The sequence below is a fragment of the Neoarthrinium moseri genome (genome assembly GCF_022829205.1).
Source record: "Neoarthrinium moseri strain CBS 164.80 chromosome Unknown scaffold3_Wmoseri_CBS_16480, whole genome shotgun sequence".
Lineage (NCBI taxonomy): Eukaryota > Fungi > Ascomycota > Sordariomycetes > Amphisphaeriales > Apiosporaceae > Neoarthrinium > Neoarthrinium moseri.
The window spans coordinates 1030702-1056644 of record NW_026055117.1 but is presented as its reverse complement, the minus strand read 5'-3'; the positions used below and the strand labels follow the sequence as shown (position 1 = coordinate 1056644).

Here is a 25943-nt window from a genome sequence, read left to right as displayed (position 1 = left end):
TTGAAATGGTGCCTCGATAGCTGTACAAACTGCCGGATAGGCATTGATCTCTGTTGCCAAAGTCGATATCTCGGCAGGAGAAGAGCGTGTTGCGAAGACTCTACAACTGTGTAGTCAAGAGAGTCGAGATGATCCTGGCATGCAACTACCAGCCGAGCGATCATGACAGACCTGGACACCAACCAGCACAGAAGGCTCGTTCATGTCTTATCTGTCACTGAGGCCGTCCATCTTTCCTTACGAGTTGCGACGATCCCGGCCTAGTCGAACCCTATAGCGGTGCAGTGCTCCGCATCGGACAGTGATAGGGGCTGGGATCTTGGCGCGCTACTTAAGTAATCAGCCACCAGTGGGCTGCACTGGACGGGAGCCCTGAACTCTAACCGCAACCCTGGTAAAACAAGGCAATTGCAGCCAGTGGCCCGTACGTCATCGCCCATTCCTCCAACTTCACCGGCGCCAAACGTGAATGTGCTGTCGGCCCTGGCGTCTTGGTCCTGGCGACCTGGCGAGACGACTCGAGCATTTGCCATGGCTTCGACGCCGACTCTCCTTAGCCTTCGCTATCTGACCTGGACATTTCTGTCCGCTCCCTCTATATCGCATCGTTATAAGACTCGGGCTATCTAGCCACCCGTCCTAAAGGCATTAGCCTCCCTGCGTTTCCTGCCCGGTTCCTGGTTTCATCGGCTGCCCTGCATCTCAGCAACGTGATTCGGTTTTCCCACCAGGGTTCTTGAGGGGTGGACCAGGATCTACCCAAGCAACCCCCATCTCCGCGACCTGGCTATCTCTCCCTCGCTTCGAGGTTCCTACGTCACTGGTCGTGTTTCCCGGCATTCTAGATGCTGAGGTGCTCTCATTGGCGCTGAGTCGTTCGTTGCTCGACGCGCCTGTCAAGTGGCTTACCTGGACCCGCAGCGAGAACCAAGATCTGGGCTGGACCGACAGGCGCTCAACAAAGCTTCACCCTTGGCAATCATTCAAGAAGGCTCTGCATCCCGCTTTCTTATATCTTGTAGTGTAACATGCTGTTTTGTACACCTGGAGCATTCCGATTTGGATCAGCCGCCTTCGTCTGTTAGCACCGCATACAATTCCTGGAACACAGCATCTAAGTAGGTCCGTCTGTTGGACCCACTGCTGAGAAGCCGCAATGTCGCGGAATTCAGAGCCGCCGCATAGTCGAATGGGCTCCTCCTCGGGGAGGGGATTCCACCAACTTGCTCTAGCTCTTTTGCTATCGTCGCAAATACAATGCGCATTATCGGTCATATTCCCGAGCACCCATTCATCGTACAAGTTCGATTATCTTCGTCGCAGTCCGAGACTGGATCCAATAAATGGAGAGGCCAAGCGCACACTATCCAAGCGTGAAAACCCCATCCCGCTGATCGTTACCAACAACTGTGGCGATACCCTGTGGCCTGGAGTTGCAACGCAGGATGGCGAGGGTCCGGAGTCGAGTGGGTTTGAACTGGCCTCCGGTGAGACGAGGAACATGACCGTGGGACCGACCTGGGCGGGCCGTGTTTGGGGCCGGACGAATTGTACCGTTAGTAACGAGACGGCTACATGCGTGACGGGAGACTGCTTCGGCTTGCTGGAATGTGAATATAGTGTAAGCCGCAATTTTGCAATCGTCTCGTACAAGCGACAGCTGACACTGGCATAGGGGGCCGTTCCAGTCACACTCGCCGAATTCAACTTAGCAGGAGGTGACACTAGGAGGCAGACCTTCTATGATATATCCCTTGTTGATGGGTACAACCTGCCATTGGGCATTGTGTACCACCCGGCAGCCAATACCAGCAATATCCCGCCAAACTTTGTCAACGCTGCCTGCATCGCGACGCCTGGGTATCTGATGGCACCCAATAGAACCGGCATTGCCTACACCAACTCCAGCTTTCCCATGCCCTACGAAGATTCCCAGACCAATTCGGGCATTTCCAACTGGTGTCCATGGGATCTTCAGGCTTTCATCCCAGACAAGCCCGGAGATGGCATCTATCCTTACCCCGACGACAACGTGGAGCGGCCCGTCTTCGATCCCTGCAAAAGCGCATGTGCCGCCAGCAACTCTGCGGCTGACTGCTGCACGGGAGACTACAACGACCCGAATGTCTGCAAGCGGAGCGAGTACTCGGAGAGCGCCAAGGTTGTATGTCCTGATGCGTACAGCTTTGCCTACGATGATCAGACTTCCACCTTCATTATCCCAAGTGGAGGGGGCTGGGAAGTCGTCTTTTGCCCCGCCGGGCGCAGCACAAACATACTAGCGACATACGGCACACAGTTGTCGGCACTCGCATCTGGTGGAGTGGTGACGGAGGAGATGCGGAAACTCGCTATGAACGTTAGTTACATCGAGTCTGTTCCCGGTAGCAGCGCCCCGCCAGGTCACAGGGTATCGGGACTTGCGCTCGTAGTGACCATTGTGGTCACGGGTCTACTCTCACTCTAACCAACCGCACCTCATCGGAAATGAGCCATAGATTGTACGAGGACACGAAGTTTGGACAACAACACGCCATAGGCACATACGAATTATTGACTTTGGAGGAGATACATTGGGCTAGGAGACTCATATTCGTTCTAGGAGCCGAATGACAGCTGGGCTGTCCCGAGCTTTCTGGCGTTCTGCATTGAGGAAAGACAGACTGTCTGTTGAGACGTAGATATAGCACAGCATCAGATACCCTTCATGCATACATACACCTTTGATATTCAGTACACAGAATGTCTCCAGCACTGCGTCCTACCAGTCTTGAGATCCATTGTTATGCATCGTTTACAAAGATTCAAATGGCGGTGTTTTACAGGAGAGTGCTAACACCCCATTGAGCAATTAACTAGCTAGTAGTTGGATCAACTATAGTCGCATGTCTCAATGTGGCTCCTTTGTGCCGTGTATCATAAAACGAACCATGTCAAAATCCTGCATTAGCTATTTCTTTGTGATCTGTACGTACGATTTTCTCTATTCTCTTCCAGATCTTGCCGCAAAGCTGCACCTGTACGCTACGCAAAGCATGTCGCAATAGACAAGGTTTGCAAAGGGCTGGCTCGCTGGCCGACGAGACTTGGCCATGAATGGAAGTGTTGCTTTGGTGTGGTGTCTCATGGCGGTGGCAGCTCGAGCCGCGGTTGGTAACCTAGACTGTGGTGTAAGTGGCGCCATGTTTTCCGCCTAGACTTGTTATGCCTCTCTCGATGTGTTGTTAATAGGGTTCTTCCTGCAGCGGACTTGTCTTTCGGGGGCGATCACTTCCTTCCCGTTCTGCGCCGTCGACCAGCTGGATTGCCAATGCGGCCCCAACGAGGACGACATAGGTGCGAGGGCCGGGAACTGTATCGATGCTCAGTGCGGACCTAGCCCTGTTCAGCTCCGGGATCAGGTTCTTTCCTCGTTCTCGGCGGTCTGTTCCTCGTTTCATCGGCGAAAAACTTCGTCCCGGGCGGCAAGCCCTGTTCCTACCCAGGCCCGGACTACATTCATCACAACCGTTGTAGTCACCGACGGTTCAACTGGGCACGCTGAGACGAAGACAGTCACAGAGACGGTCGGATTGGAACCTCCATTGACTGACAGTGTGACTTCCAGTGTACTGTCTCCAGCAACCCCGTTTACGGATACGTACACTAGGCTCGCCACAACATCTCCAGCTCAGCCTTCGCAGCCCGCAGGCACTGGTGACAGCGGCACTCCAGGTCTCGCCAAGAAGTACCAGATCATTATCGGCACCATGGTTCCTGTATCCGTGATAGTCACCACCTACCTGGTGTACCGATTGCACATACGGCTGCGGATTTCTAGCTCCCGCGATCGATCTGACCCGAGGGTCGACGGGGTGAACCAGACGACGCAGACCGAAGGGCCCAGCTGGCCAGTCGGCCCTAGTTGCTTTGGCCGAGGCCTCGGCTCAGGTGCCCCGGGTAGAGTGAGGGAGACGCATAACCTTCGGCCTTCCAGGGGCTGTGAAGGGGTGGAATGCCGAGACACATACAGCGAGAGGCGTCTTACAGTGCATGCCATTCGGCATTAAACAGTTAAGAGAGATATTTGGGTTTATTGTGGCTGCGAACTTGTATGTTGGGCTGCGAAGCTGATATAGTATTGTGGGCCAAGTATGTAGAATTACAAGTTCATGCAAAGATGGCCTGATTCACCCTCAAATCCGATCGTCGTGTATGAAGAGTCTACGACTTTGCTCTACACGATTTGAACGGGTTCGACTAAAAGAGAATTCTAAGAGCGTCTCGCTTGTTATAATAACTCGTCAATTGCTCTGTTAGCAACCCAACCCCCCTAAGTATCATCTCATCGCTTTCTTCAGGTGATTGTTGCATCAGCCCGAAGTGTTTTGAGGCTTGCCGAAGGACCGAAAAACTTCAACTGACTACCCCGTCTGTAAATCATTATGAGCTGGTTCACATTGCTGCCGATGGGCAGCCCCCGTATCGACATAGCAAAAATCGCACCTCAATCACCACTAAGCCGACTAGATCATGGGCAGCAAGACTTTTTCTTGCCCTGATGCCCGCACTAAGCTGGATGAGTCCGGTATCACCATCAGGTGAGCGATGAAAAACAAAGCTCGCAGCTGAATCAATGTTGAAAGCTTGATCATTCTCTCGCACACCCCGGGTTGTTCCCTGTCGCAGCCGAACTCCTTCATGAGAGCGAGGTGAAGATTCTGCCACGGCCAGTCTGCATCTTGGTCGTACCAGGAATGTAATATGGCGTGGGTGGCTCTCAGACTCCACATAGGACGTTGGGTAGTTGGCCGGGCACGTTGACGACCTTGTTCCTTGCCCATTCCGTCTGGTTCGGAAGGAGTTTCCACACTCGAATTGGATTCCACCTCACATACAAGCACCAAGTTCCTAATATAGATATCCAGGATGAATACTTGTGTCCAAAGAACGTTGCTTGATTGCAGAGGCTCAAGCCCCCTGATATTGAAATGAGAAGTCAAGCGCGTGGACGCGTCCCAGGATGCCACATCAAAGCCTCTGAGCAAGTACTGTGTCCATGGCAACATATACCCACTCAGTTGACCGGGGCGAGTATGTAGAGCCTCCGCCTGGTTTCGAAGGTCAGGTTTTGGGTTGAAATCCAACACCTCCGCTTCAATTTCTTGAATTTCGTCGTGATTGCGCAGTCCAAAGGCCCAGGAGGATCGTTCCGCAACGCCCATCAGTCTCAGCTTGCGGAGATTGCTGACTGTCGATACGTCGTGCTGCAACAGGCGAAGCAACGTTGTGCCACGGTTTTTATCGACTGCATCAGTAGAAAGGATGAACTCGAAATTACTTCCCGAATTGTCTACCAGATGACTTGCCCAGTCTTTAAGTATTTCGATGAAAGGCTTGATCATGATATCAGCTGGGAAACCAAAAGTCATCCCGGGAAGGCAGGCAAAGCTCGCCGCAAGGAATATCATAGGCCACATATAAGGAAGATGGCTGTGGCCTGATTGCTCTGCGTTGAGTCTCCGATCTTCTCGCCATGCTATCAAATATGATGCGAAGTCGGAATCTCCCTGAGAGAGTTTTGTTTAGGTCAACAGAAGCTCACAATACATGTTTCCCACTGTCATCATGTAGTTTTAGAAAGAGACGCACATATAATTTCAACTGCGCTATGTCCCGCATCAATTCTGCCTCAGGCTTCGCTCCTAAAAGGATTGTTTTTCCGGGCTGTTGTAAGACGTCTAAGTCTATTATCCCATGCCAGAACTGTGTCATTAGCGTATCAGTAGTGATATCGAAATAACGTGGTTGTCGAGAAGGCGGATAACCCCGCTTGTAGGGTATTCCAAAGCAAAGAGAGCCGAAAAGTTGGGGGCCATGAAAGCGAAGAAAGCCGCTAGAACCTTTGAGAGTATCGAACAATCCATGACTTTGAAATCTAACGACTTTGCCAAATCCTGGCACATCTTCGGTTGAGATGGACCCCGCTCTTCCAGTGGCGAGGATGCTTCTATCAGTCACGTTGATGTCGACGGAGTGGAAGCCCAGATGGAAGGCGACGACACCCATGCTGACCAAGTCCACCTTTTGTGTGGGCACATCCACAGACGATGGGATACACTCTGCATCTACACGATCCTCGACGAGCGGCGTAAGATCACACACATTTAGTGTGTCGAGAAGTTGTGCCCACGTGGCCCGGGGCCTCAGTCTCTTGGGGTTGTCGTATGTGATGGTACGCCACTTCCATCGAATAATATGTGCCAACGACAAGTCCCAAAGTGAGGCGGGGTGCGTTCCCCGGGAACGTGTGTGTTTGTGTAGTACCCAAGCTCCCTCCGGTGCGGTATTAGATGCCTGTATATTCTCATCGTAGATGTTCGATGCAGCCTACCGGATAGAATCTTTGCATGGGTCATTTCGATAGGGCATCCGCACCCACACATATGGTGTTTCAGGGGTTCCTTGAGAATCCGCGCCCACGCCGAGCAACGTAACAGAAGGCGAGAGGACGCCCATCATACTGTTGGGAGCGGTCGTTGAAATGCTCCGAATGACCAAGTCATGATGTAGAGACAGCAGTGGATAGGTATATCTGCGGCGCCAGTGGCGCCACGACCACGCAGAAGTACCTGGGAGCATGGCAGCACGTCCAATGGCGCCGATGTTGCATTTCTCTCGGTGGTTCTCGTTAGAATTTGCGTATTGGAGGACTGCCTGCATCAGGGCAATGACGAGCGCCGCGATCGAGACGGCCATGGCGGCGGTGGACAGGCTATTTGCCGTGGCAGCATACCTGTCCGCGTCGTCATCCTTACCCTTCTCGACGAGCTTCGATAACAGTGCGATGATTTGGTCTTCGCCTTTGCTCGTGTTACTGCTCATAGTCTTGGAGAGTTAATCCAACAGCTTCTGCTTTCGAAGAGTGAGGGAGGAGCAGATGAATTCCCACCAGTCCCACTCCCCTATCTGGGAACCCCGGTACGAAACCTCCATCTCCTGTTGGGGGCGAGGTAATCAGAATGCGGTCGCATGCATCAGGACCTTGTCAAAATGCAGGATTTTACCAATGAGCATTGATTTCCAAGTATCACCCAAACACTTAAACTCATCGCAGTAGACAGGCAAACAATTCTGGAAAGCACGGGCTAGGCAGAAACATGCGCAGTCACCTGGTTATAGCGACTGAGTCAGCAGCCGTCCGGTACGTGCACCCTCAACACCATATATGCAGATGAGATGGGGTTTAAATGCGCGAGGCCTTGAATCTATCAGTCTTATTGTTGAGGAAGACCCGAGGAAATTTGCTCCTACAGGGCCTTCCAGTATAGTCCCCGCGTCTGCATGGTGCAGCTCCTTGGTGAGCGTCTTCAGCGACATTGGCGGAGTCTCTTCTATCGGTCCATCGTCATCATGAGACACCAGCATCTCCGCGTAGTACACATGTAAGCATGATGCCACTGAAAAACTACGCAAGCCGACCTTGTCAGGGGCTTTTACCAGAGCACTGGACAAGGACCGTTGGTTCGTGAGAACACAAATGACCCGGTCTCCTACTTCTACCGCGCCTTCCTGGCCGCTCTCCTCCTCTCGAACTCGGCCCTCTCCTCGTCGTCACTGCCGCTGAACTCGGCATCGTCGTCGCTCTCCTCGTCCTGCTGGGCGTCCACGAAGGCGTTCTGGTTGGATGCGCCGGCGCCGCCCTTGATCTCGCTGGCGTCGACAAAGTCGCCCTGGTTCAGGCTGGCGTACTCGTGCTTCTGTATCAGATCCTTGAGGCCCTGGTTGCGGGGGTCGACAAGCTGGACGGCTGTCAGCTTGGCCTTGTTCTTGACGCGCGGGTTGGAGCCGGCCTCGAGCATCATCTCGACCAGGGCGTTGCCGAACTCGCGCTGCGCCGGCGGTTCGCTGTTGATCCAGCGGATGGCGCTGTGCAGGGGCGTGTCGCCCTCGACCCGGTTGACGGGGTCGCACTCGAAGTTGGGCTGGTCGAGGAGGAGGTCGATCACCTCGTCTGTAAGAAGAAGCGCAGAGGCTCGTGTTAGCTTCGATGCGATAGACGTATAGGCACGGGGCAGTCCATGCCAGACGCATAGTGCATGAGCAACCTGGGGAAGCAGAACGTACAGTGCCCTTGTAGCGCGGCCTCGTGGTATAAGTGGTTGCCCATGACGCTGGTGGTGTTGTTCATCAGACTCGAGATCTCGTCCTCGCTCTTGCAGTTGTTGATGATCTCGGTCAGGAGTTCGACGTTGTTCCGTCGGCAGGCCTCAACGAGCTGCTCCTTGACTGATGCACCCTGGACACAGAACCAAGTCAGCAGCGCGGACGGCGCATCCTTTGTCGAGGGCAACGCACCTCGTGCACCTGGTCGTCCGCCATGTTGGGCTAGCCGTCGTCCCACGATCTGGGTGTTGAGTCTTGGGCGGTGGGAGGCACTGGACAGGAGTAGTACGTGGTGAGGTTCAGTCGGATCGCACGGTAACAACAGCGGAATCGGTCCCCTGAGGCTGGAAGCTGGTGATTACGTATTGCTGGTCTACGTGTGAGATGATCGCTCTTTGTTCAGCTGTCGATGCAGTTGCGTATCGACAGGGGCCGGCAGGAGGTGGCAGTGATACGAGGGCCGGTCAGACGGTGACCACAACGGCCGCGTCGTCGCTGGGCTGGGCTGGGCTGGGCTGAACTAGTAACTACTGTGGTAACTTGGACTGGACTTTCCCCCCTTGCGGGCGCGGGGCTCTGTGTGGTGTGTGTGTGTATGTGTGTGGCTCTGACGTCTGGTGCCTGGCGGGGCAATCCTTGGCTTGCTTGGGACCTCGAGGCCCGCTGCTGAGGCTGCTGAGGCTTCTGAGGCTTCTGGGGCTGCCGCACACGGCCCAACTGTTTCAGCGGCTTCCGGCGGGGAGACGACCGCGGCGCAGAGCAGACGGGATCGCCTGCGCAGCCAAAGGGGCTCCACTGAATTTTTGGGCCGCGCGAGCAATCGATAAGAGTCAACCCATCTCATCGGATTTCAGATGCGAAAAGCTTCCATGTCGTGAACGTGCTACGTACGACCGGTCTGCCAACAGTTATTTTCCACACCTCCACAAAGCCAGGCCTTGGGGTCTAAGCACTGGGCAAGATGCTTCTATGTAAGTCGTCTTCCGTAAATCTGCTCCCCTCCCCCCGCACACGAGAGAGAAGAAAGAAAAGAATGCAACCGACTAATTCCGCTTGCCCGCCCGCCTGCAGTCTGCCCCCACTGCTCCAACATCCTGACGGTCAGCCCGTCGCCCGAGACGGGGCGCAACCGCCTCGAGTGCCGCACGTGTCCGTACCAGCATCTGATCACGACGTCCATGTTTAGTCGACGCGAGTTTGTGCGCAAGGAGAGAGAGGACGTCTTTGGCGGGCCCGGCGCCTGGGACAACGCCGACAAGACCCCGGTCCAGTGTCCCAAGGACGGCTGCAACGGCAACGAGGCCGCCTTCTTCCAGGTCCAGATCCGCAGTGCCGACGAGCCCATGACCAGTTTCTACAAGGTGAGTGCCTGCTGGCCGGTGCTGGCCGCTCGAGAGCGAAGAGGGACGGGACGAGAGACGAGACTGACCACCCTCTGCAGTGCATGACCTGTGGTGGACGATGGAGAGAAAACTAGACCCGTGTTGGAGTCCCCTGGAGACAGATTCTGCGAATTGTGCGGCATGGCACGGAGTACGGCGTTTAAATCATGGTGATTACGGTCCTAGGATACAGGTCCTAACCGTGGAGGATTGGTTTACTTTCTATTCAAGATACCAATAGATGCCAGGCTTTTCCTGTTCCTGCTTGACCTCTTCCATCCCGCTCTCGGGCAACATGGACCTGTGTGGCCTCGGCGCGTCGCCTCTCATGTTGCTCGTGACTTGCAAAGTGGTCTCAGCAAGTGATAATGGCATGCAGGCAGGACTGATCCTGATGCTGTGGGTTTCGAAGACGCGTGCTTTCCCATGTACACTTTAGGTGTCTGTACCTTGAATCCCCTCTCTGTTCGGGCGAGAAAGGTGCTACTCTCGTGTGTGGCCTTCGCGTAGTGGCGTTGTGTGCAGCTCCCACGCTGTCCACCTTATATCTGCAAAGCCGCCCTAGTTCATAGCAGACAGCCCATCTTCATCGGGGGGCTCCAGAAAGCTGGTGGTGCTTTGCTTCCGAGTGTCGCCAATTCACTCTTCCTTGTGCCAGTCGATGCTCGCCTTCTGGTTCTCCGCCGCTAGGAGATGCACAAGCTCGGGCGAGATGATCTCTTGCCGGAACCGCTCCTGCTGCAGTAGTTCGAGGTGCTTGAGGGTCGGTCCGGGGTAGGTCAGGTACTTGAGATACGGTGGCTTGCTCCAGTATTGCAGATACTTGAGGTATTCGACGAAGGCCGGCTCCGAGAGCAGCTTCTGGGAGGCGAGGTGGTTCAGGTAGAAGGGGTTCGCCAGGGATTGTACGAACTGCGGGCACGTCAGTATGCTGCTGCCCACTGGCGGTAGGAGAGGCCCTTCCCCCTTGTCATGGCGGAGAAGTGGGCCCAAGAGCAGCGGTACATACCTCGAGCTCGATTTCGAACCGCGTGAAGCCGCCATACAGCGGCTCCGCCTCGGCCGGCGGGTTGGGAGGAGACTGAGACATTGGGCGACGGCCGCGGGCGGGCGGCAAGGACGCAAAAAAGCGCGCGGCAGAAGGAGAAGGTTGCTGTCCGGAGAAGTCGAGAAACAAGGCGTGGGGTCTGGCGAGTGTCGACCGACGATGACGTGGAATAGAGTGAGCCTTGCGGCCTGGTGTTTGATGTTAAGGCTGGAGTGCCGTAGGTGAGACAAGGATGTTGATGAATTATCCCCAGGGCTCGCGAGCACGGGGGCGACGGGTTGGGTCTTGGCGCCCATTACGGAGCACCGAAAGCTTAGCCCCCCTAGCGCGGCCGTTTTTTTGCTTGCAGGTGCAGGTGCCAGGCAAAGCAGGTGCACCGCGCGCCATCCAACAGCTAACTAGCTACCTAGGTAACCCCTAATTCAGCTGTGGGCGCGCGCGCGTCCAGGCACAGAGCCAGAGCCACAGAGCCAGTCCTACTGGACACTAGAGAGAGAGAGAGCGAGCGAGCACGGAGGCGACCCCTGCGCGCGCGCCGCTGCTGGCCCCCTTTTGTCTGCCGCTGCGCACGCCATTGAAGAATCTAGATCGCCAAACGTGGGCCCGGGGTCGCACATGTGAAATCCAAGTACCGTACGCCGTTCGCTACCGATCTCCCTGATGGCGATGCTAGGCTTTGCGGCTTGCGCTGCGTCCTCGCCGCCTCCCATTTCGCATTACATTGCACACACCTTGCGGTGGACACGACCGCTCGAGTTCTGCCCGCTTCCCACTTCCCACTTCCCACTTCCCAGGTCCCCAGTCCCGTGCGGACAGCAGCGCATGAAAAAGCCTCCTATTTTTAGGGCGTTGGCAACTCTATCGAGTACAAGGCTCCGGGCGGGCGGCCACTGGAGAGCCTCAATCTTCCACGTGTAAGGTACGATCAAGATCTCACAGCCTCACTATTCGAAACGACGGGCGGCAGCGATCCGTACATGTGAGATGGGCATGGATGGGGAGACTGTAAGGGGGATGGGCAAATAGGGGGGCTGCTGGTCTCCATAATAATACTGTCCAGTTACAGTACGTGTGCGCCCTGTGTTATCGAGCATCCGCTTCCTTGAACAGCGTCTGGTCGCTCTGCGCTCTGCTCGCGCAGGTGGTTCACCCATTGGCGTTGCTTGCTTTGCTCGCGACGGCTGCCCACCTTCCCGTTTCCACCATGCCCGTAGCTAGACGACCACTTAACCAGACGACATCTCTGTTTGCCCGTCGCCAACTCGTCCAATGGGCAGTGCAACCTCAGCGCGCAAATCCTTACCCTTTCCTTGGCCGGAATCACTTTGATTAAGTATATCCAATACCAGTGTTGCATGGGGCATATCCGCAGTTTAAAATTGGACTGGGCCCCCCACGGCCCACCCGACAGATAGTCGAGCAATCGACCGTCCGTCTGCTTGTCTGGAGCCCCCCCTGTGTCGTAATCACTCGCCTTTTAATTTTTGGTCCTCCCGGCCGTCCAAGCTGGTCCAACTTTTTCTTCCTCTCCTTCGACTCCAGACTCTCTCCTCAACTCCAGCCCGCCCGCCCCCCATCTCCCCATCGTGAACGTCGCCTCCACCAGCGCCAGCTTCACCATGTCTTCCGTCGCACAGGATAAGAATGCCCAGGACGAGCGCAAGCTCGAGGCCGGAGGGGTCGCAACCCCCGCGCCGAGCAGCGGCCCTCACCCTGCTCTCTACATCGCGTATGCCGCCCGCCCACGATCGATCCGACCCTTGAGGGATGGCCGCTAATGATCGCAATCGCTCTCCAGACTGTGGATTGCCATGAGTTCCAGTGTTATCCTCTTCAACAAGTGGGTTCTGGCAGCAGCCCATTTCGGTATGTATACTCCTGGACCCCACCAGTCCCCCGGGGGGAACAACCTACAAGTGGAACAAAATAGGCTAATCATCTCAAAATCCAGACTTCCGTGAGTGGCACGAATACGGCACGACGTGAGGCGCCTTATTGACTGTTCGCAGCCCTCTTCTTGACGACATGGCACATGGTGTTCGCGACCGGAATGACCCAGCTCATGGCCCGGTTCTCCACGACGCTCGACTCGCGCAAGAAGGTGCCCATGGACACTGCTACCTACATGTAAGTGCCCTCAGCTCTCTGCCCTCTACCGGGACGGCGAGACAGGCGGACGGTGCTAAAACTGCGAAATCAGGCGCGCAATTGTCCCCATTGGCATCATGTTCAGCTTGAGTCTGATTCTCGGCAACTTGGCCTACCTGTACCTGAGTGTTTCCTTCATTCAGATGCTCAAGGTAAGACCCGAGAGGTGTCCTGCTCTGCAAGCCCCGGACCCCGCGTATCTAACAGTGTTCAGGCCACCAACGCCGCCGCAACCTTGATTGCCACTTGGGCCTTTGGCATGGCTGCCCCTAACATGAAGGTCCTCTTCAACGTTCTGATCATTGTCGTTGGTGTCGCCATTGCGTCATTCGGCGAGCTCAAGTTCGAGATGTTCGGTTTCCTCGGTACGTGCGCGTCTACTCCAGCACCCGCAGGCCGTTTCCTAACTTGTGTGTGTGCCTACAGTCCAGATTGCCGGTATTGTGGCCGAGGCCATGCGCCTCGTCATGGTCCAGCGCCTTCTCAGCGGATCCGAGTTCAAGATGGACCCCCTGGTGTCTGTCTACTACTACGCCCCGGCCTGCGCTGTCATCAACGGTGTCTTCACCCTGTTCGTTGAGGGCTCGCGCATCACCATGAACGACATCTACACTCTCGGAATCTTTACTCTGATCGCCAACGCCTTCATTGCATTCTGCTTGAACGTTTCCGTTGTGCTCTTGGTATGTGCTATAGCTCCCAACCGGATATAAAGCCAGTTCTGACATTTTTCTGCAGATCGGCAAGACCTCCGCTGTTGTCTTGACCATGGCCGGTGTCTTGAAGGACATCCTGCTCGTCGTTGCCTCCATGGTTATCTTCGGTGACCCGGTCACAGGCCAGCAGTACTTCGGATACGGTATCGCTCTTGCCGGACTTACATACTACAAGCTGGGAGCCGAGAAGATGAACGCCATGTACACCGACGCCAAGCTCTACGTCGAAGATGCTCGCCGCAACCAGCCTGGCAAGGTCAAGATGGTCATTCTCTGCGCCCTGCTCGGTTTCATGACCATTGTCGTTCTCGGCTGGTGGAGAAACACCCCTGGCGCGACCATGCCCATCCCGCAAGAGTAAACCTCTCGTTGAGGATCGAGGCCATCGAATTGGGATGAGGAGCCACGAGAATGCGATCTGTGTCACGGACGAGACCATTCTCAATGTATTATGAAATATCGAGGCTGTACATAAAACAGGGCTCGTACATTGTACTTTTGTGTATAGAATCTGGGAAAGGGAGCCAAGCGGAACAGGCGTTGTACAAAGTGGGGGATTTTGTTTGTCTATTGTATGAAACTTGGCCCCGAGCCGGTGAAGGACGGTGTGGGGGCATATAGAACACGCGTAGGCGTGCGTGGTGGCCGTAACGGCCATTTTTTGAGGCTGCTTGGCACGAAGCTGTATAGAACTCTTGTGTCAGTCAGATCAAGCCAATCAAAAGACCATGAAACAACAACACTCTCACCCGGAAATATGGGTTGCACATGGAGTTGGTGAATGTCTTTCCACTGGCTGGGCCCACAATCCCTCAACTCTATACAGATGGGTCTTGGTATACGGGACTCGGCCTCGGATTGGCCAATTCGCAAGTCCTATACCTGCGTCCCCTGTTTTCTCCACTTCTCAGGAATGTAAGCACTAGGCTCTTAGCCATCTATAGGTCGATCGGTGCAACTCATGCTGTGTAGCCCACGGGCGCATATGACGTGTTTGTGTATCGGATAAAACACCCCATGCACAGGAAAGCTGGCTGAACTAAGTTCGTCGATACAGATACATGGGTCCACTTCGCATCATTGTTCATGGCACGGTTCAGGACAACCCGGGATTGAGGGCATTGGTGACGAGTGGGGGCCATTGGCATAGTATTCGTGTGAGTAAGCAGACATTATCTGTACATCGCCCTTCTGGTTATTATCGATATAGAGTTGGCTTTTGGTTTGCCCCATCGTTTCGACCGGGCCCCAATCCCCGGAGTATTAATGACGGGCGCACGTCAAACTATAATGACAGTCGCGTACACTTTTCACTTCCCATTACCATATCACATCTCGACGTCAACCTCCCCTTCACAAGACAGCAGCAACGCCCAAAACACCGGCCAACACGCCTCCGATAACCTTGGCGGCGCCCTGCGTGGGGGCGGCGTTGGTCGTCCTCGACGTGCTGCTGCCGCTGATAGCCGAGGGGACCGCCGTCGAGCTGACGACCGGGTTGGTGATGGTCTTGCCGGCGCTCTCGCTGGTGGTCCCGGTGGTGCTAGCAGCCTCGGTGGTCTCGGTGGCGGTCCCGGTGGTCGACGCGGCGCCGCTGCTGGCGCCGGAGCTGCCGGGGGCGCCCGTGATGGTGGTGCTGGCGTCCGAGTCCGTGGTCGTGGCGGCGTCGCCCGTGGTCGTGGCCGTCGCCGGGATCGTCAGCTTGCCCTCCGACAGGCTCGAGCACACGGCCAGGCCGGCCGACTGCGCCTGCGCCAGGTCCGCCGGGCTGCAGCCCCCGATCAGGCAGGCCGCGGCGTTGCCGGCGATGGCCGTCTGCTTGGGCCCGCACTGGCACTGCACGTCGTTGAGGTCGCAGCCGGCCTTGGTGATGGCCGAGGTGAGGCAGGGGATCTGTGGGGTGGATCGGCCCATGTTAGGTTCTTGGTTCGAGTGTAGCCCATTGGCCAGGCGCGGTCAAGAGGTCTTCATTGCACTTCTTCTTGAGGAGGGGGAAGACGGAGGATATCCTGAACTAAGGACGAAACTCCAGGGGGAGAGACGGCCACTTACAGCACAGTCGGGCTCTCCGGGGAAGTACTGGGCAGCGACGAGAGACGCGCCGGCGAGGATGAGCGATGCCTTCATGATGAACGATCGGGAGGGGGGTTGGCCTGAATTGGTGTGTACTGCGATCGTCACGTCCTCGAGTTTACAGAGTATCTCAGCTGTTCTTTGCTTGGCACGTAGTGGGAGACGGGGGCGGGCAATCAAGAGAAGGGCGAGGAGGAGGAGTAGGAGGGGGGAAACGGGAAGCTCAGCCAGATATATTTCCCGTCCCGGCCTCGTCTCTCGTGTCGAACGGGCATCTCAGCTGCTGCCCTGCTGGGCCCCCATTGGGGAAACTGCCAACGCGCCGATGCCTTTGCCGGGCAAGCGCATGTCCCTTTTAGCTTTCTGGTTTCATTTGCCATTCCCAATTGGCAGGGGGGAGCGGCTTCCAGCGACGCCCGCGGGAGCCCGTCCGTCGTGATGGACGACTGGAATCGCCTGTTCGGGACTGCGCGCCACTGACTTAAAGGGTGCTTCTATTGGTCTTGGGCGCACAGTGCTGGCGTCTAGCGTCCCCCTGTCAGCGAAAGCTTGGTCCGCCCAGCTCGTGGTTAGCTCGGCTCTCGATCTCGGGGTCGACGCAGGGGTTGTGCAGGGCCCGCGGGCTGCATGTTGGTGCGGGGAGCGTCGCAGTGCGCTAACACGAAGAATTAGCTCGGCTTGACAGCACCGTCTACGCACTGTATCTCGTTGCTTTCTGTAGCCTGTGGCTACCTGAGGCGGGCCAAACGGCATTTTGACGTGGACGGTCTATAATTCGTCCACGTTACATCGTGGTTTAGTCTTCTGCGGTTGATGGCATGATGGAGAGCATGAATGCTGGCCGTCAGGCGGTGTCCCCTTCGTTTGCTGGCTTTGGATGCCCAACAATTGTGGGTGCTGGTAAGCCGAAGCGATATCAGATAACACGGGACTCTTTTCGAATAGCTACAAGGCTCGGTATGCAAATCCTGATAAGACCCTAAGGGATTCAAATGAACTGTAAGCTTCTTTGAGTGTATTATAGTGCTTCTCCACTCAAATTAGCAAGGGGCCAACTCCTTAGAGTAGATTAGTCTACTGTAGTGTCAAGTTATCGGGATCACTTGATCAAAGCTGCTGTGGACACTCGATGTAATACAGCCGACAACAACCACACGTTGGTCCGTTGCATACAAGAGAGATCTGTTAATCAGATGGCACGTAGGTTTATCTTGCTATATCCCCAATGACATCTTTGAGGAACTGCGCCATCGCCGGGGCCACGTCCTTCAACGCATGCTTGCCGCCTGGCACTATCTCAACGGACGGCTTTTTGACGCCTTCCTTCGCAAGGTCATCCGCAAACGTTTCCAGCAACTCCCTCCTGCTCACCATGCGGCTTCTTAAAAGTTGCTCCCAGTCGACCTCGTCCTTGCGCTCTTGCCATCCTTGCGCAGCTGCCACGATGCTCTCCAGGCTACCTTCTAGAGCCGTGTCATCACTGCCGACCACAAGCTGCCAAGCGGCAATGCTGGTAAGATCCCCGGTTGCACGCCCGTCGAAGATGTCTGCCATGTCTGCGGTTCCCTCTGGCCACTCTTGGCTCGTTCTTAGCTTCGTTGTTGAGCCAGGCGCGGCGATGCTTGCTGCTATCACACGCTCGCTATACAGGAGACAGAAGCGTTGCACCATGGACGCACCCCCGCTGAAGCCTGCCAGCACCACCTTACCAGTATCTAAGCCAGGCCAACGTGCTGGCACATCCGTGTCTAGAATATTTAGGAGCGCCGTGTCGGCTTGTGTGTCTCCCAGCCACGCATCCTGTTTCGATGGTCGTAGCACTCGGTAATTGTCCCAGTCGTTCGGTCCGTTGAGACCGGCCGGAAAGAGCGGGGCTAGGATGGCACAGCGGCAAGTATCCGCCACTTCCTGGAAAGCTGACAGTAATGGCGTTGTCTGGCGAGTTGTCCCATGGACGGCGACGACCACGGGCAGAGACGCATCATTCGTATAGTGACTTGGGGGGATATAGAGAGCATACGAGACCCGGGCATCGTAAGTGCTGGCCAAGTGTGGAGTGTATCCGACCAATCGAGCCGCAGACAGGAGGGACTGAGGGAGATCGCGTGTGGAGATAATCGAAGACATGGTAATATAGTCTATCCTGCGGCATCCAGGGCGTTTGAAGCTGTTTAGGTTCTCAAATACCATGTAGCTCGCTCATTGTGCAAGGATGCTTGCTTATGATGGGGAAATTGACTTTGGTGCCTGATTGGCTCTCAGGGCCCAATGAAGGCCAACGACCGCTGAGCCCAAATGCATCAGACAATGACTTGGGAACTCGCCAGAATTCATTTCTCATAATGGTCTCAAAACCCCATTTCGGTGAGTGTGAACACTTCCTGATGACCAGAAGCTAGGGTAGAATATCACGATGAGTATACAATGTGGATCTAGTTAGGCAGGTCCATGGGGGGGAGCTATCCTGAATCCTAAACTATAACATACTCACAGTGCTTTGTCAAAAAGTGCTCATGCCCTGCTTCTAAATACGGATGACTAGGAAGGTTTGATCTGGTGAGGGTCTGGCTCCACGTGCTTTCCAAAGAGTTCGGAGAATGTTGACTGGTTGAGAAAGATGCTGAGAATGGCCTTGATATAGATAATGCAACTAGTAAATAATCCAACGTATATTGGCAAGCCCCGTTCAAACTGTTTATACATTCATCTGTACAATTCCCATGTGAGTGCCATCTATCACCCACCAAATCACCAGAAACCCCAACTGCAGCTATGGAGGTACGAACCCGATTCCTGATCGTCTCCGACACGCATGGAGATTCGTTCGGAGTACACAAAGGCCAAAAGGCAGATGTCGCCATACACTGCGGTGACCTAACGGAAGAGTCTAAAATTTCTGAACTCCGCACAACTCTGCGCTTTCTCGCAGAGCTCGATGCGCCCCTGAAGCTCGTGATTCCCGGCAACCACGACTTCACCCTCGACGTACCCACTTTCAGGAGGAGGGTCGCTGAAGCAGCGCAACCACTCGAGCCAGAATTGGTCAGCAAAGAATTCGGCGATTATGGAGAGGCGCGGAGCTTATTCGAGGAAACAAGGAAGGATGGAATCATCTTTTTAGACGAAGGCAATCACGAGTTTACCTTGGCCAACGGGGCCCAACTCAAGATCTACGCCAGCCCATTTACGCCGTCCAAGGGCGGCTGGGGGTTTCAGTATGCGCCAGAGACTGGACACCAGTTTTCTATCGACCAGGGAGTGGATGTTGTCATAACTCATGGCCCACCGCTCGGTGTGATGGACTTGACGGACTCCAGGGTCAGAGGCGGGTGCCCTGACCTATTCGGCGCAGTTGCCCGTGCTCGACCCCGGATGCACTGCTTCGGACACATTCACGAGGGTTGGGGAGCCAAACTGGTCACCTGGAGGGACAAAGTCAGCGAAAAGCCGTCTCATTTTACAGACATCGACAACAGCCGGTCAGTAGTCGTTGAGAAGCTGACGAATATCTTACCAAGCCGCTTCGACGATGCAGAGTCATCATTAGAGAAGGAACTCAAAGCGAGGGCGTACCTACGCGATGGAGGTGCCACGATCAGACATTGCAAGGGAGATGAACATGCACTGCAGGTTGGACACCAGACGCTCTTTGTCAATGCAGCCATCGAGGGGACACATGATGCTTTGCCATATCAACCAGCTTGGATCGTTGATCTCGATTTGCGAAGATGCGGCAACTAAAATCCAATGTGTCCTGGAGCTATGAAACTGGATTCCTATCTGTCAAAGTGTATATGTATGTATAGACCAGGGCAAGGCTTGAAACGATAGCCTAAGCGTCTCGAAGAACTACGAGGCACATCAAGGCGATTGTATACGATCCCATGTACAATGGTAAACATGTTAGGGCGGGGAGTACCAATTGATCGTAGCTGAACTAAATCTTATCACAGCGGAAGGAGATAGATCGGTTCTTCCTTGCTTGCATCTGTACCTCACATTGATCTTGAAGACTGACACCAATTAACGTTCTTACCATCCGCTCTTGCTCTTCCTCGCTAGGCTTGTATTACCATTCCTGGACATCGACATCCCGAAACCCACTTAGCGCACTCTGTTCTATCAACAAATAGAACCACCCCAAAGTGGCACTTGTTATCAACTAAGAGTATCATAAACACATCTTTCTCTTCCTGCCACTTCCTCTCCGAAACCTTGTCGATGCCGTGAAAGCGGCAAGACTCGGATCAGATAATCTCTGACTTCTTCCACATGTCGATATCTCCGTGTCCATCAGGAAAAACGGCCGCCAGCGACCCCTTTCTATCGCATATGAAATGCTTTGAAACAGCGCATTACGGTTTATATTATTTGCTTGCTTGTTCTATGAATCGTTTACACGCATCTCACGAAGAATGCAACGGGAAGGCGACAATTTCAGGCCGTGTGAGTTCGGCGATTGCTGAAGCAATTGGATACCGTAGTGGGTTCTCTACAGCATTGAGCCCTGCGTTATACTCTCCAGAAGTTATGACTGATGGAGCTGTCTATATATTAGGCAACATATTCTTAGCAGTCTGCCTTATTAGCCGATGATTCTAGAAATAACAAACATTTCTCCTCGCATGACGTTCTTTGCAGAATTCGCCATATACGAGACTTGGCGGCAATGTTTCGGTTTTCACCTAGGTACTCTACGAGGTACTCGTGTATAGTCTCTTCCTACTCTTTGATTATCGCGAAAGCCAACGCAAAGCGTCCGTTTTACTTGGAACAGCAACTTTAATGCCAAGTTCTTTCCATGGTCCTATACCTTCTTCATCATCCTGCAGCAAAGCTTCATCCAATGCTGTCTTTACATGTTTAGATTGAATATGAAATATCAGCACCGAGTTCCTTGAGCTGTCGGATAGCTTCGGTGCGCCCAGAGGCAGAAGCTTTATGCAGCAGCGAGCGTTCTTCATTACTGATCAAATGAACGTTGACCGTCAGTGCCTTAAGGACAGTGAAGTCTAGATAGCATCCGTGTTCTTCTTTGGAGCAGGCGCTGAAACGACGGCGACCTGGCTATGTGCCATAATGAGTTGACAGTGCGTATATGTACTCGGCATGAAACGAAATGTCTTGGCTGCCAGAAAAGGTGGCGCTAACGCACGTGCCGCTATTACCACCCGTGGCACTTGATCACTCGTCGCGCTTTCTCTCTGATCAGAGGAGCTTCTCAGGTCTGTCATCTGCAATTATTTGCGACCCTGGCTTTGAAGGGAGAGGCGCCGTGATTGTCGACATGCGCTCATGGAGCCCAAATCCGTCAACGACGGTGCATTAAATCGCATTCTCACGCTTTGCGCGTTTAAGCTCGCGACTCAGAAATATGTCCGGCGGATATTCCACAGTTCGGGCGGCGTGGTATTTGTCTCCAAGTACTGCATCAAGTCAACGTCAGTCACCACGTTGACTGAGGCAAATAATATGCAGTTCGTGTCGAGCCATACGTCTATCCCCGTCCCAAAGATCCACTGCGCTTTCGAGCACGCTGGCCGGACATACATCGTTATGGAGAAGATAGCTGGCCAGTACCTGGGCCTAGGATGGGTACAACGGCCTGAAGCTTCCAAAGCGCGCATTCTTGAGCAACTGAGGTCCATGATTGCCCAACTGCGCGCTATTCCACCGCCACAGGATGTTGGCGTCGCAAACGTCAATGGGGGCCCGATGTACGACCAACGGCTGCCGAAACAGTCGAACTGGGGGCCATTCAAAACGATCAAGGATTTCCACAGAGAGCTCCGGAACGGCATTGAAGCTGAAGCTTTCCAGGATCCTTCATTAGCAGAGGAACTACGTGAACTGGCCTCGTTTCATAACCAGCCTTGGCCAGCTCCCGTGTTCACACATGGTGATTTGAGCAGTCTCAATATCTTAGCACGTGGCGATGACATCGTTGGGATCGTCGACTGGGAAACCGCCGCATGGATGCCTCCCTATTGGGAATACACTTCGGCATGGCATGTCAATCCTCAGAACATGTTCTGGCAGGAAGAGGTCGACAGGTTCCTGGAGCCCATGCCTTACGAGCTGAAGATGGAGCAGATCCGACGGAAGTACTTTGGAGACTTTTAGAATTTTTTTAGTGGGGGCTGCTCGTACGTACGACTTACAGCATTGCTACTCTAAAGCATCATGGAATAGTCTCTTGCTTTGTCTCGATCAAGTCGTAAGTGGGCACTTGCCTCGCATTGAAGATGCCGGCCTGGGCTCTGCCATCGAACCTGTGCTGCGCTTCTTTATGTCGAACATACGACAGTGCAGCATCACGTATAGTCCGCCAGTCAATAACAGAAGTACCCAGCGCTTTGCCATCTTTGCCTAAGGCCACCAGGGCTTCTTTCACCCACCCAACACAGTTCCATCCCGGCTGATCACCTCGAATTGGTATGGACCTGAGAATCGACGCGACTCGCTTCCGGTCCTTGATTTTGCCAACCACGATACGCACTAGAATCATTGAAGTCGCCAGCATGCTCACATCTCGTTCATCGAACTGCCATTGGGACTGAATATGACCCCGGATAGAGATCATTTGCTCCTTGGCGTGGTAACGCTTTCCCGTCGGTTCATCTCTTTCCGTCTTGGGGCCAGTTAGTAAGGCCCAATGATATCTGCAAAGTCCTAATATAAGCTGATGGACGAAGAACGTGCATGTTCCGGATACTGTCATTGACTGACTTATCTTCGCCTCTAGGCATGGTAGGCATCCCTGCTCTAGCATAAAGTGCAACATACAGGCGATCTTTATCAGAAGGCATGGCTGTAGAAATCTATCCACAAAATTACTGATATCAATGGCGATGATATGTTATCGAGCTGTTAACGAGATATTCAAATGGTTCAATCTATATGGAAGCACACCACGGTCTCAAGCGTCAACAGACTTTAAATACCAGTCTACCGCGACTGCACTATGGGGTTTTGGCAGAGCTGCGCCTCCGATTAACTTCATTGTTGGTTCGAGCATAACTTGCCCGCATACGTTGGCCTGTGTTCTTGGATATGCGTATTGAATCTATGTAGCTGAGCCAATCGACTGTCTCGAGAGGGTTTTTCGATTAGCGCCGGCCACCCCTGAGACCCAAGGCTGCAGCAGCCTAGTGCGTGCCAACTAACGTTGAGGGTGTAAACAACTCTCAGCAGGTGAGAGAAGGGTTAGATATTGAGTTCGATTCTCAATGGCGCCAGGGCGTTGAGTGATCCTTCGGGTCCCTCTTTTATCTCTCTGCACCATCGGCATCAACTACGTACAATCGGCTCTAGCGAGCCCTGAGAGGAATTTGGCCTGTCTACTGGACGCAGCGCCTTGAATCATCTATACCTTGTGCATCGAAGTAGGTCAGATTCTTGCACTCAGTTCATTGACCGGCCGCGACAATATACACGTAGGTGCTTTCTTCATGAAGCTGGTGATCATCACTGCCCGACATACGCCAAATTCAACTCTTGGCGCAAATTATCTGATATGAGAACTGTACGAATCATGCGAGGATGGGACCCAAAAGCTCACACACACATGTGTGTCCTCGTGCAGTAACATTGCTAGATAGGTATACTCCCTGCTCTTACTCCCAAAGATACGTTAGAAAGGAAACCGTGAGGGCAATGTGGACTGTGCCTGGCTTCTTAATGAGCCTCCACCTGTTCAGAGCCAATTACAGACATAATGGATCGTTATACAGGGGATGTGGTCTAACCGGGACTAAGGGCCTCAATTTAACAACTTCACGATCTCATGGCCTTGTAAATGATTATACAATATGCTCTGGGGTTACTCGTATTTATGGCCAAGTTCTCGGCCTTACATATACTCTGCGTCTCAGGACACTATTGGTATCATCCTGGTCGTTGCTCCATATCCTAAAAGCCATAACCTACTGAGACAAGACGCCGGTTCTGCATCGCACAGCTATTTGACACATCTCGGTATCCAACATTGGTCTACCTGTTGATAATCTCAACGTTGGAAAACCTCTTGACTTCATCGGGCATGCGTGTAACGCATAGCTGCTCGCAGAAGAGGCCCCATTCTCCACTCGTGCCCTCCTTGACCGCTTGCGACAGGTCGTGGCCGTACCGCTCCTTGTACGCCTTCTTGATAGCAGCCATGTGGTGGCGATCCCAGTGATAGCGGACCAAGCGACTAATCAGCAACTCACGACGCAGGTTGTCCTTCTTGGACGCCGTGAGCGCGTGGTTCAGGAGCAAGGCGTCACGGACAGCCTTATTGATCACTCCGTTCAAAATGTGCGCGAGAAGTTCGCCCTTTGGTTTGTTAGCTTGGACGAGAAGTACAAGTAGAGCAATGAGTACTTACGACAAGGTTTCCACTCTTCTTGAGGGCGTCTCTGGCGAAGTTGGACCTATAGGTCCTCTCGTAGAGCTTCAACACTTCCCTGAGGTGGGAGTCGCTTCGCATGACAACAATCTGAATCATGGCTGTTTCACCACCCTTCTCGCTCCTGACGGACTTGTAGAGATCATGAGCATCGTCCTCAACCAGCCTTTGATCGATGCGGAGAAGTCGGCCGTACTCGTCCGTCTCTTCCATCCTCCTCTCCTCCAACACCATGAGAACAGCCTTCTTGAACTTGTCCTCCTTGAGCTCTGTCTTCATGCATTGTGAGAGGCTGTCGCGGTACTTCTTATCACTGAAGCCGTCCTTGATCCTTCGAATCTCGTCATTGGTCCGACCCATGATAGATTCGATCAGCAGCTCGCGCCTGGTCTTATCACCCTGGTACCAGAAGTTCGCCCAGTATGCTTCTCCTTCCCACTTGCCAAGTGCAACAGAGTACGCTGCTTTCATCAACAACGGGTGTTCGTCCTTTAGCCGCGCGCGGATATGCTTTGCAATGTTTACGCCCTTGCGTTCACTGCCGGTTTTCACAAGTCGTTTGTACTCCTGGCGCAGATCCATGATCTGTTCATGGGTCAAACCGGGAAGGATCTCGATTAGAGGCTCAATGTCAGGGGCACGCTTCTCTCCCTTGAGCGCCTTCGCAAGACGAGCAGCATCATCGACTGGATCGCTAAAGCGCGCGCGACGCTTTTTCTTGTCGCCGCGCTCGTCGTCCGAAACCCCTGGGGACAATGGCTCAATAGGCGAAAGAGGCCCGTTGGAAGCAAGAAGGAGTGGTGATGGCATAGGCGACATAGACTGGTAGGTCCCATGGTAGGACTCGAGTAGCGGGGAGCCAGGCGCGTTCGCTAGTGAGAGATGAGAGCCACTTGGGTGTCCTGTACTGACACTGAGAGAGGACATGCCCTTGACAGGAGGCTGAGGCGAACGCGATCGATCGCGGCGCCTGCTGCCCGATTCAACAGTCAAGCCGCTTGACTTGGAAGATCGCGGGTCATCATCACGGTGCTTCTTGCTGGAAGTTCGGTGAGGACCTGGACTCGGTTCTCTGCGGGAGCGTCGGTCGCCTCTTGGTGGGCTCAGGGAGGGGCCATTATACTCGGCATTCCTGATGTTATAATGGAGGTTGTCATCGGGTTGGCCATACTGCCATTGCGGTGCGCTCGCGTATTTGAATTCAGATGGTGGTGAATCGTCTCTTGGGAATCTGCCGGGTAGAGCCGCGGTATTTCCGTACGCGAGGTCCTCCTCCAGACGGGCCTTCTTCTCGCTCTTCTTCTTGTCCTTCTCGCCATCGGATGCCAGCGCCTTGTCCATGACTTTCGAGGCATACTTTGCGGGGAGGTAAGCTGCCGCACCACCCAGAGCATTTGCAAGACGGTCCTTTTCTGAGTCACGTTCATTCCCCCGCGTGGAGTCTCTCTTGTACTTCCTGTCCTCATTATGCCTGGCATACTTGCCATGGCCGTCGTCGTCATCGAACTTCTCCCGGCTGCGTCGATATGACGACTCGTCAGTGGGCGAAGTCACGCGGTACGGTCCAGAATGGTCTTCATAGTCGTACACAGACCTCCGAGGCGGCGCATCGCGGTCATCGTCGTAGCTGAAGCCGGCTGGCGGAGAAGGCATGCGCACCGCGTCCATGATATACGGGTCCGGCTCGGGCACGCGACCACGGCTGCGGTCGCGATCCTCTGCGCCGCGGCCGGGTGAGCGCGACCGGGCGCGCCGTCCACTGTCGTCAACGCGAAGAGACATATCCTGAGCTTTCTGAAAACCCGGAAATCCAATCAGGGTTTGTGCTAGTGATATTTCCAAGGCTCCTCGGCCAGTAGCGCTGCGGGGTATCACGATGCTTAGATTAGACTTGTCCCGGTAGGGCTGGCTGATGAACGGGAGCAGAGTGCCAGGCCTGTACTCGAGCGCCGTTCAATGGAGCTCTGGGCTCTCCCGAGAGAACAACGGAGAGACTTATATGAGCGTCCGACGAGTTGCGATTTTGTTTTCAACAGAACAAA

General features: G+C 54.2%; 13 protein-coding genes across 13 annotated transcripts; 6 read left to right on the top strand and 7 right to left on the bottom strand.

Moving 5' to 3' along the window:
• Positions 1–1156: 1156 nt before the first annotated feature.
• Positions 1157–2467, top strand: JN550_001700 (uncharacterized protein; the record flags this gene model as incomplete). The annotated part of the gene is made up of 2 exons (XM_049312913.1): positions 1157–1621; positions 1676–2467. The coding sequence occupies 2 exons, from the start codon at positions 1157–1159 to the stop codon at positions 2465–2467; spliced, it is 1257 nt and encodes a 418-aa protein (XP_049176551.1).
• A 625-nt stretch (positions 2468–3092) lies between these two features.
• Positions 3093–4049, top strand: JN550_001699 (uncharacterized protein; the record flags this gene model as incomplete). Its single annotated transcript, XM_049312912.1, has 2 exons — positions 3093–3170; positions 3246–4049. The coding sequence occupies 2 exons, from the start codon at positions 3093–3095 to the stop codon at positions 4047–4049; spliced, it is 882 nt and encodes a 293-aa protein (XP_049176550.1).
• A 1704-nt stretch (positions 4050–5753) lies between these two features.
• Positions 5754–6864, bottom strand: JN550_001698 (uncharacterized protein; the record flags this gene model as incomplete). The annotated part of the gene is made up of 3 exons (XM_049312911.1): positions 5754–5882; positions 5944–6369; positions 6418–6864. 3 exons carry the CDS (start codon positions 6862–6864, stop codon positions 5754–5756), a joined length of 1002 nt encoding a protein of 333 aa, XP_049176549.1.
• Positions 6865–7538: 674 nt separating this feature from the next.
• On the bottom strand, positions 7539–8361 carry JN550_001697 (uncharacterized protein; the record flags this gene model as incomplete). Its single annotated transcript, XM_049312910.1, has 3 exons — positions 7539–7993; positions 8107–8278; positions 8338–8361. 3 exons carry the CDS (start codon positions 8359–8361, stop codon positions 7539–7541), a joined length of 651 nt encoding a protein of 216 aa, XP_049176548.1.
• Positions 8362–9106: 745 nt separating this feature from the next.
• On the top strand, positions 9107–9622 carry JN550_001696 (uncharacterized protein; the record flags this gene model as incomplete). The annotated part of the gene is made up of 3 exons (XM_049312909.1): positions 9107–9116; positions 9217–9506; positions 9587–9622. 3 exons carry the CDS (start codon positions 9107–9109, stop codon positions 9620–9622), a joined length of 336 nt encoding a protein of 111 aa, XP_049176547.1.
• Positions 9623–10166: 544 nt separating this feature from the next.
• Positions 10167–11285, bottom strand: JN550_001695 (uncharacterized protein; the record flags this gene model as incomplete). Its single annotated transcript, XM_049312908.1, has 3 exons — positions 10167–10439; positions 10537–10763; positions 11213–11285. 3 exons carry the CDS (start codon positions 11283–11285, stop codon positions 10167–10169), a joined length of 573 nt encoding a protein of 190 aa, XP_049176546.1.
• Positions 11286–12194: 909 nt separating this feature from the next.
• JN550_001694 (uncharacterized protein) lies at positions 12195–13800 on the top strand (the record flags this gene model as incomplete). The annotated part of the gene is made up of 8 exons (XM_049312907.1): positions 12195–12304; positions 12374–12441; positions 12527–12532; positions 12585–12702; positions 12776–12875; positions 12938–13088; positions 13150–13406; positions 13462–13800. 8 exons carry the CDS (start codon positions 12195–12197, stop codon positions 13798–13800), a joined length of 1149 nt encoding a protein of 382 aa, XP_049176545.1.
• Positions 13801–14792: 992 nt separating this feature from the next.
• JN550_001693 (uncharacterized protein) lies at positions 14793–15566 on the bottom strand (the record flags this gene model as incomplete). The annotated part of the gene is made up of 2 exons (XM_049312906.1): positions 14793–15332; positions 15492–15566. 2 exons carry the CDS (start codon positions 15564–15566, stop codon positions 14793–14795), a joined length of 615 nt encoding a protein of 204 aa, XP_049176544.1.
• A 1152-nt stretch (positions 15567–16718) lies between these two features.
• Positions 16719–17639, bottom strand: JN550_001692 (uncharacterized protein; the record flags this gene model as incomplete). Its single annotated transcript, XM_049312905.1, has 1 exon — positions 16719–17639. The coding sequence occupies one exon, from the start codon at positions 17637–17639 to the stop codon at positions 16719–16721; it is 921 nt and encodes a 306-aa protein (XP_049176543.1).
• Positions 17640–18284: 645 nt separating this feature from the next.
• Positions 18285–19253, top strand: JN550_001691 (uncharacterized protein; the record flags this gene model as incomplete). The annotated part of the gene is made up of 1 exon (XM_049312902.1): positions 18285–19253. The coding sequence occupies one exon, from the start codon at positions 18285–18287 to the stop codon at positions 19251–19253; it is 969 nt and encodes a 322-aa protein (XP_049176542.1).
• A 1554-nt stretch (positions 19254–20807) lies between these two features.
• JN550_001690 (uncharacterized protein) lies at positions 20808–21635 on the top strand (the record flags this gene model as incomplete). Its single annotated transcript, XM_049312901.1, has 1 exon — positions 20808–21635. The coding sequence occupies one exon, from the start codon at positions 20808–20810 to the stop codon at positions 21633–21635; it is 828 nt and encodes a 275-aa protein (XP_049176541.1).
• A 58-nt stretch (positions 21636–21693) lies between these two features.
• JN550_001689 (uncharacterized protein) lies at positions 21694–22321 on the bottom strand (the record flags this gene model as incomplete). The annotated part of the gene is made up of 2 exons (XM_049312900.1): positions 21694–22174; positions 22242–22321. The coding sequence occupies 2 exons, from the start codon at positions 22319–22321 to the stop codon at positions 21694–21696; spliced, it is 561 nt and encodes a 186-aa protein (XP_049176540.1).
• A 1183-nt stretch (positions 22322–23504) lies between these two features.
• JN550_001688 (uncharacterized protein) lies at positions 23505–25683 on the bottom strand (the record flags this gene model as incomplete). The annotated part of the gene is made up of 2 exons (XM_049312899.1): positions 23505–23828; positions 23881–25683. The coding sequence occupies 2 exons, from the start codon at positions 25681–25683 to the stop codon at positions 23505–23507; spliced, it is 2127 nt and encodes a 708-aa protein (XP_049176539.1).
• Between the last annotated feature and the right edge of the window lie 260 nt (positions 25684–25943).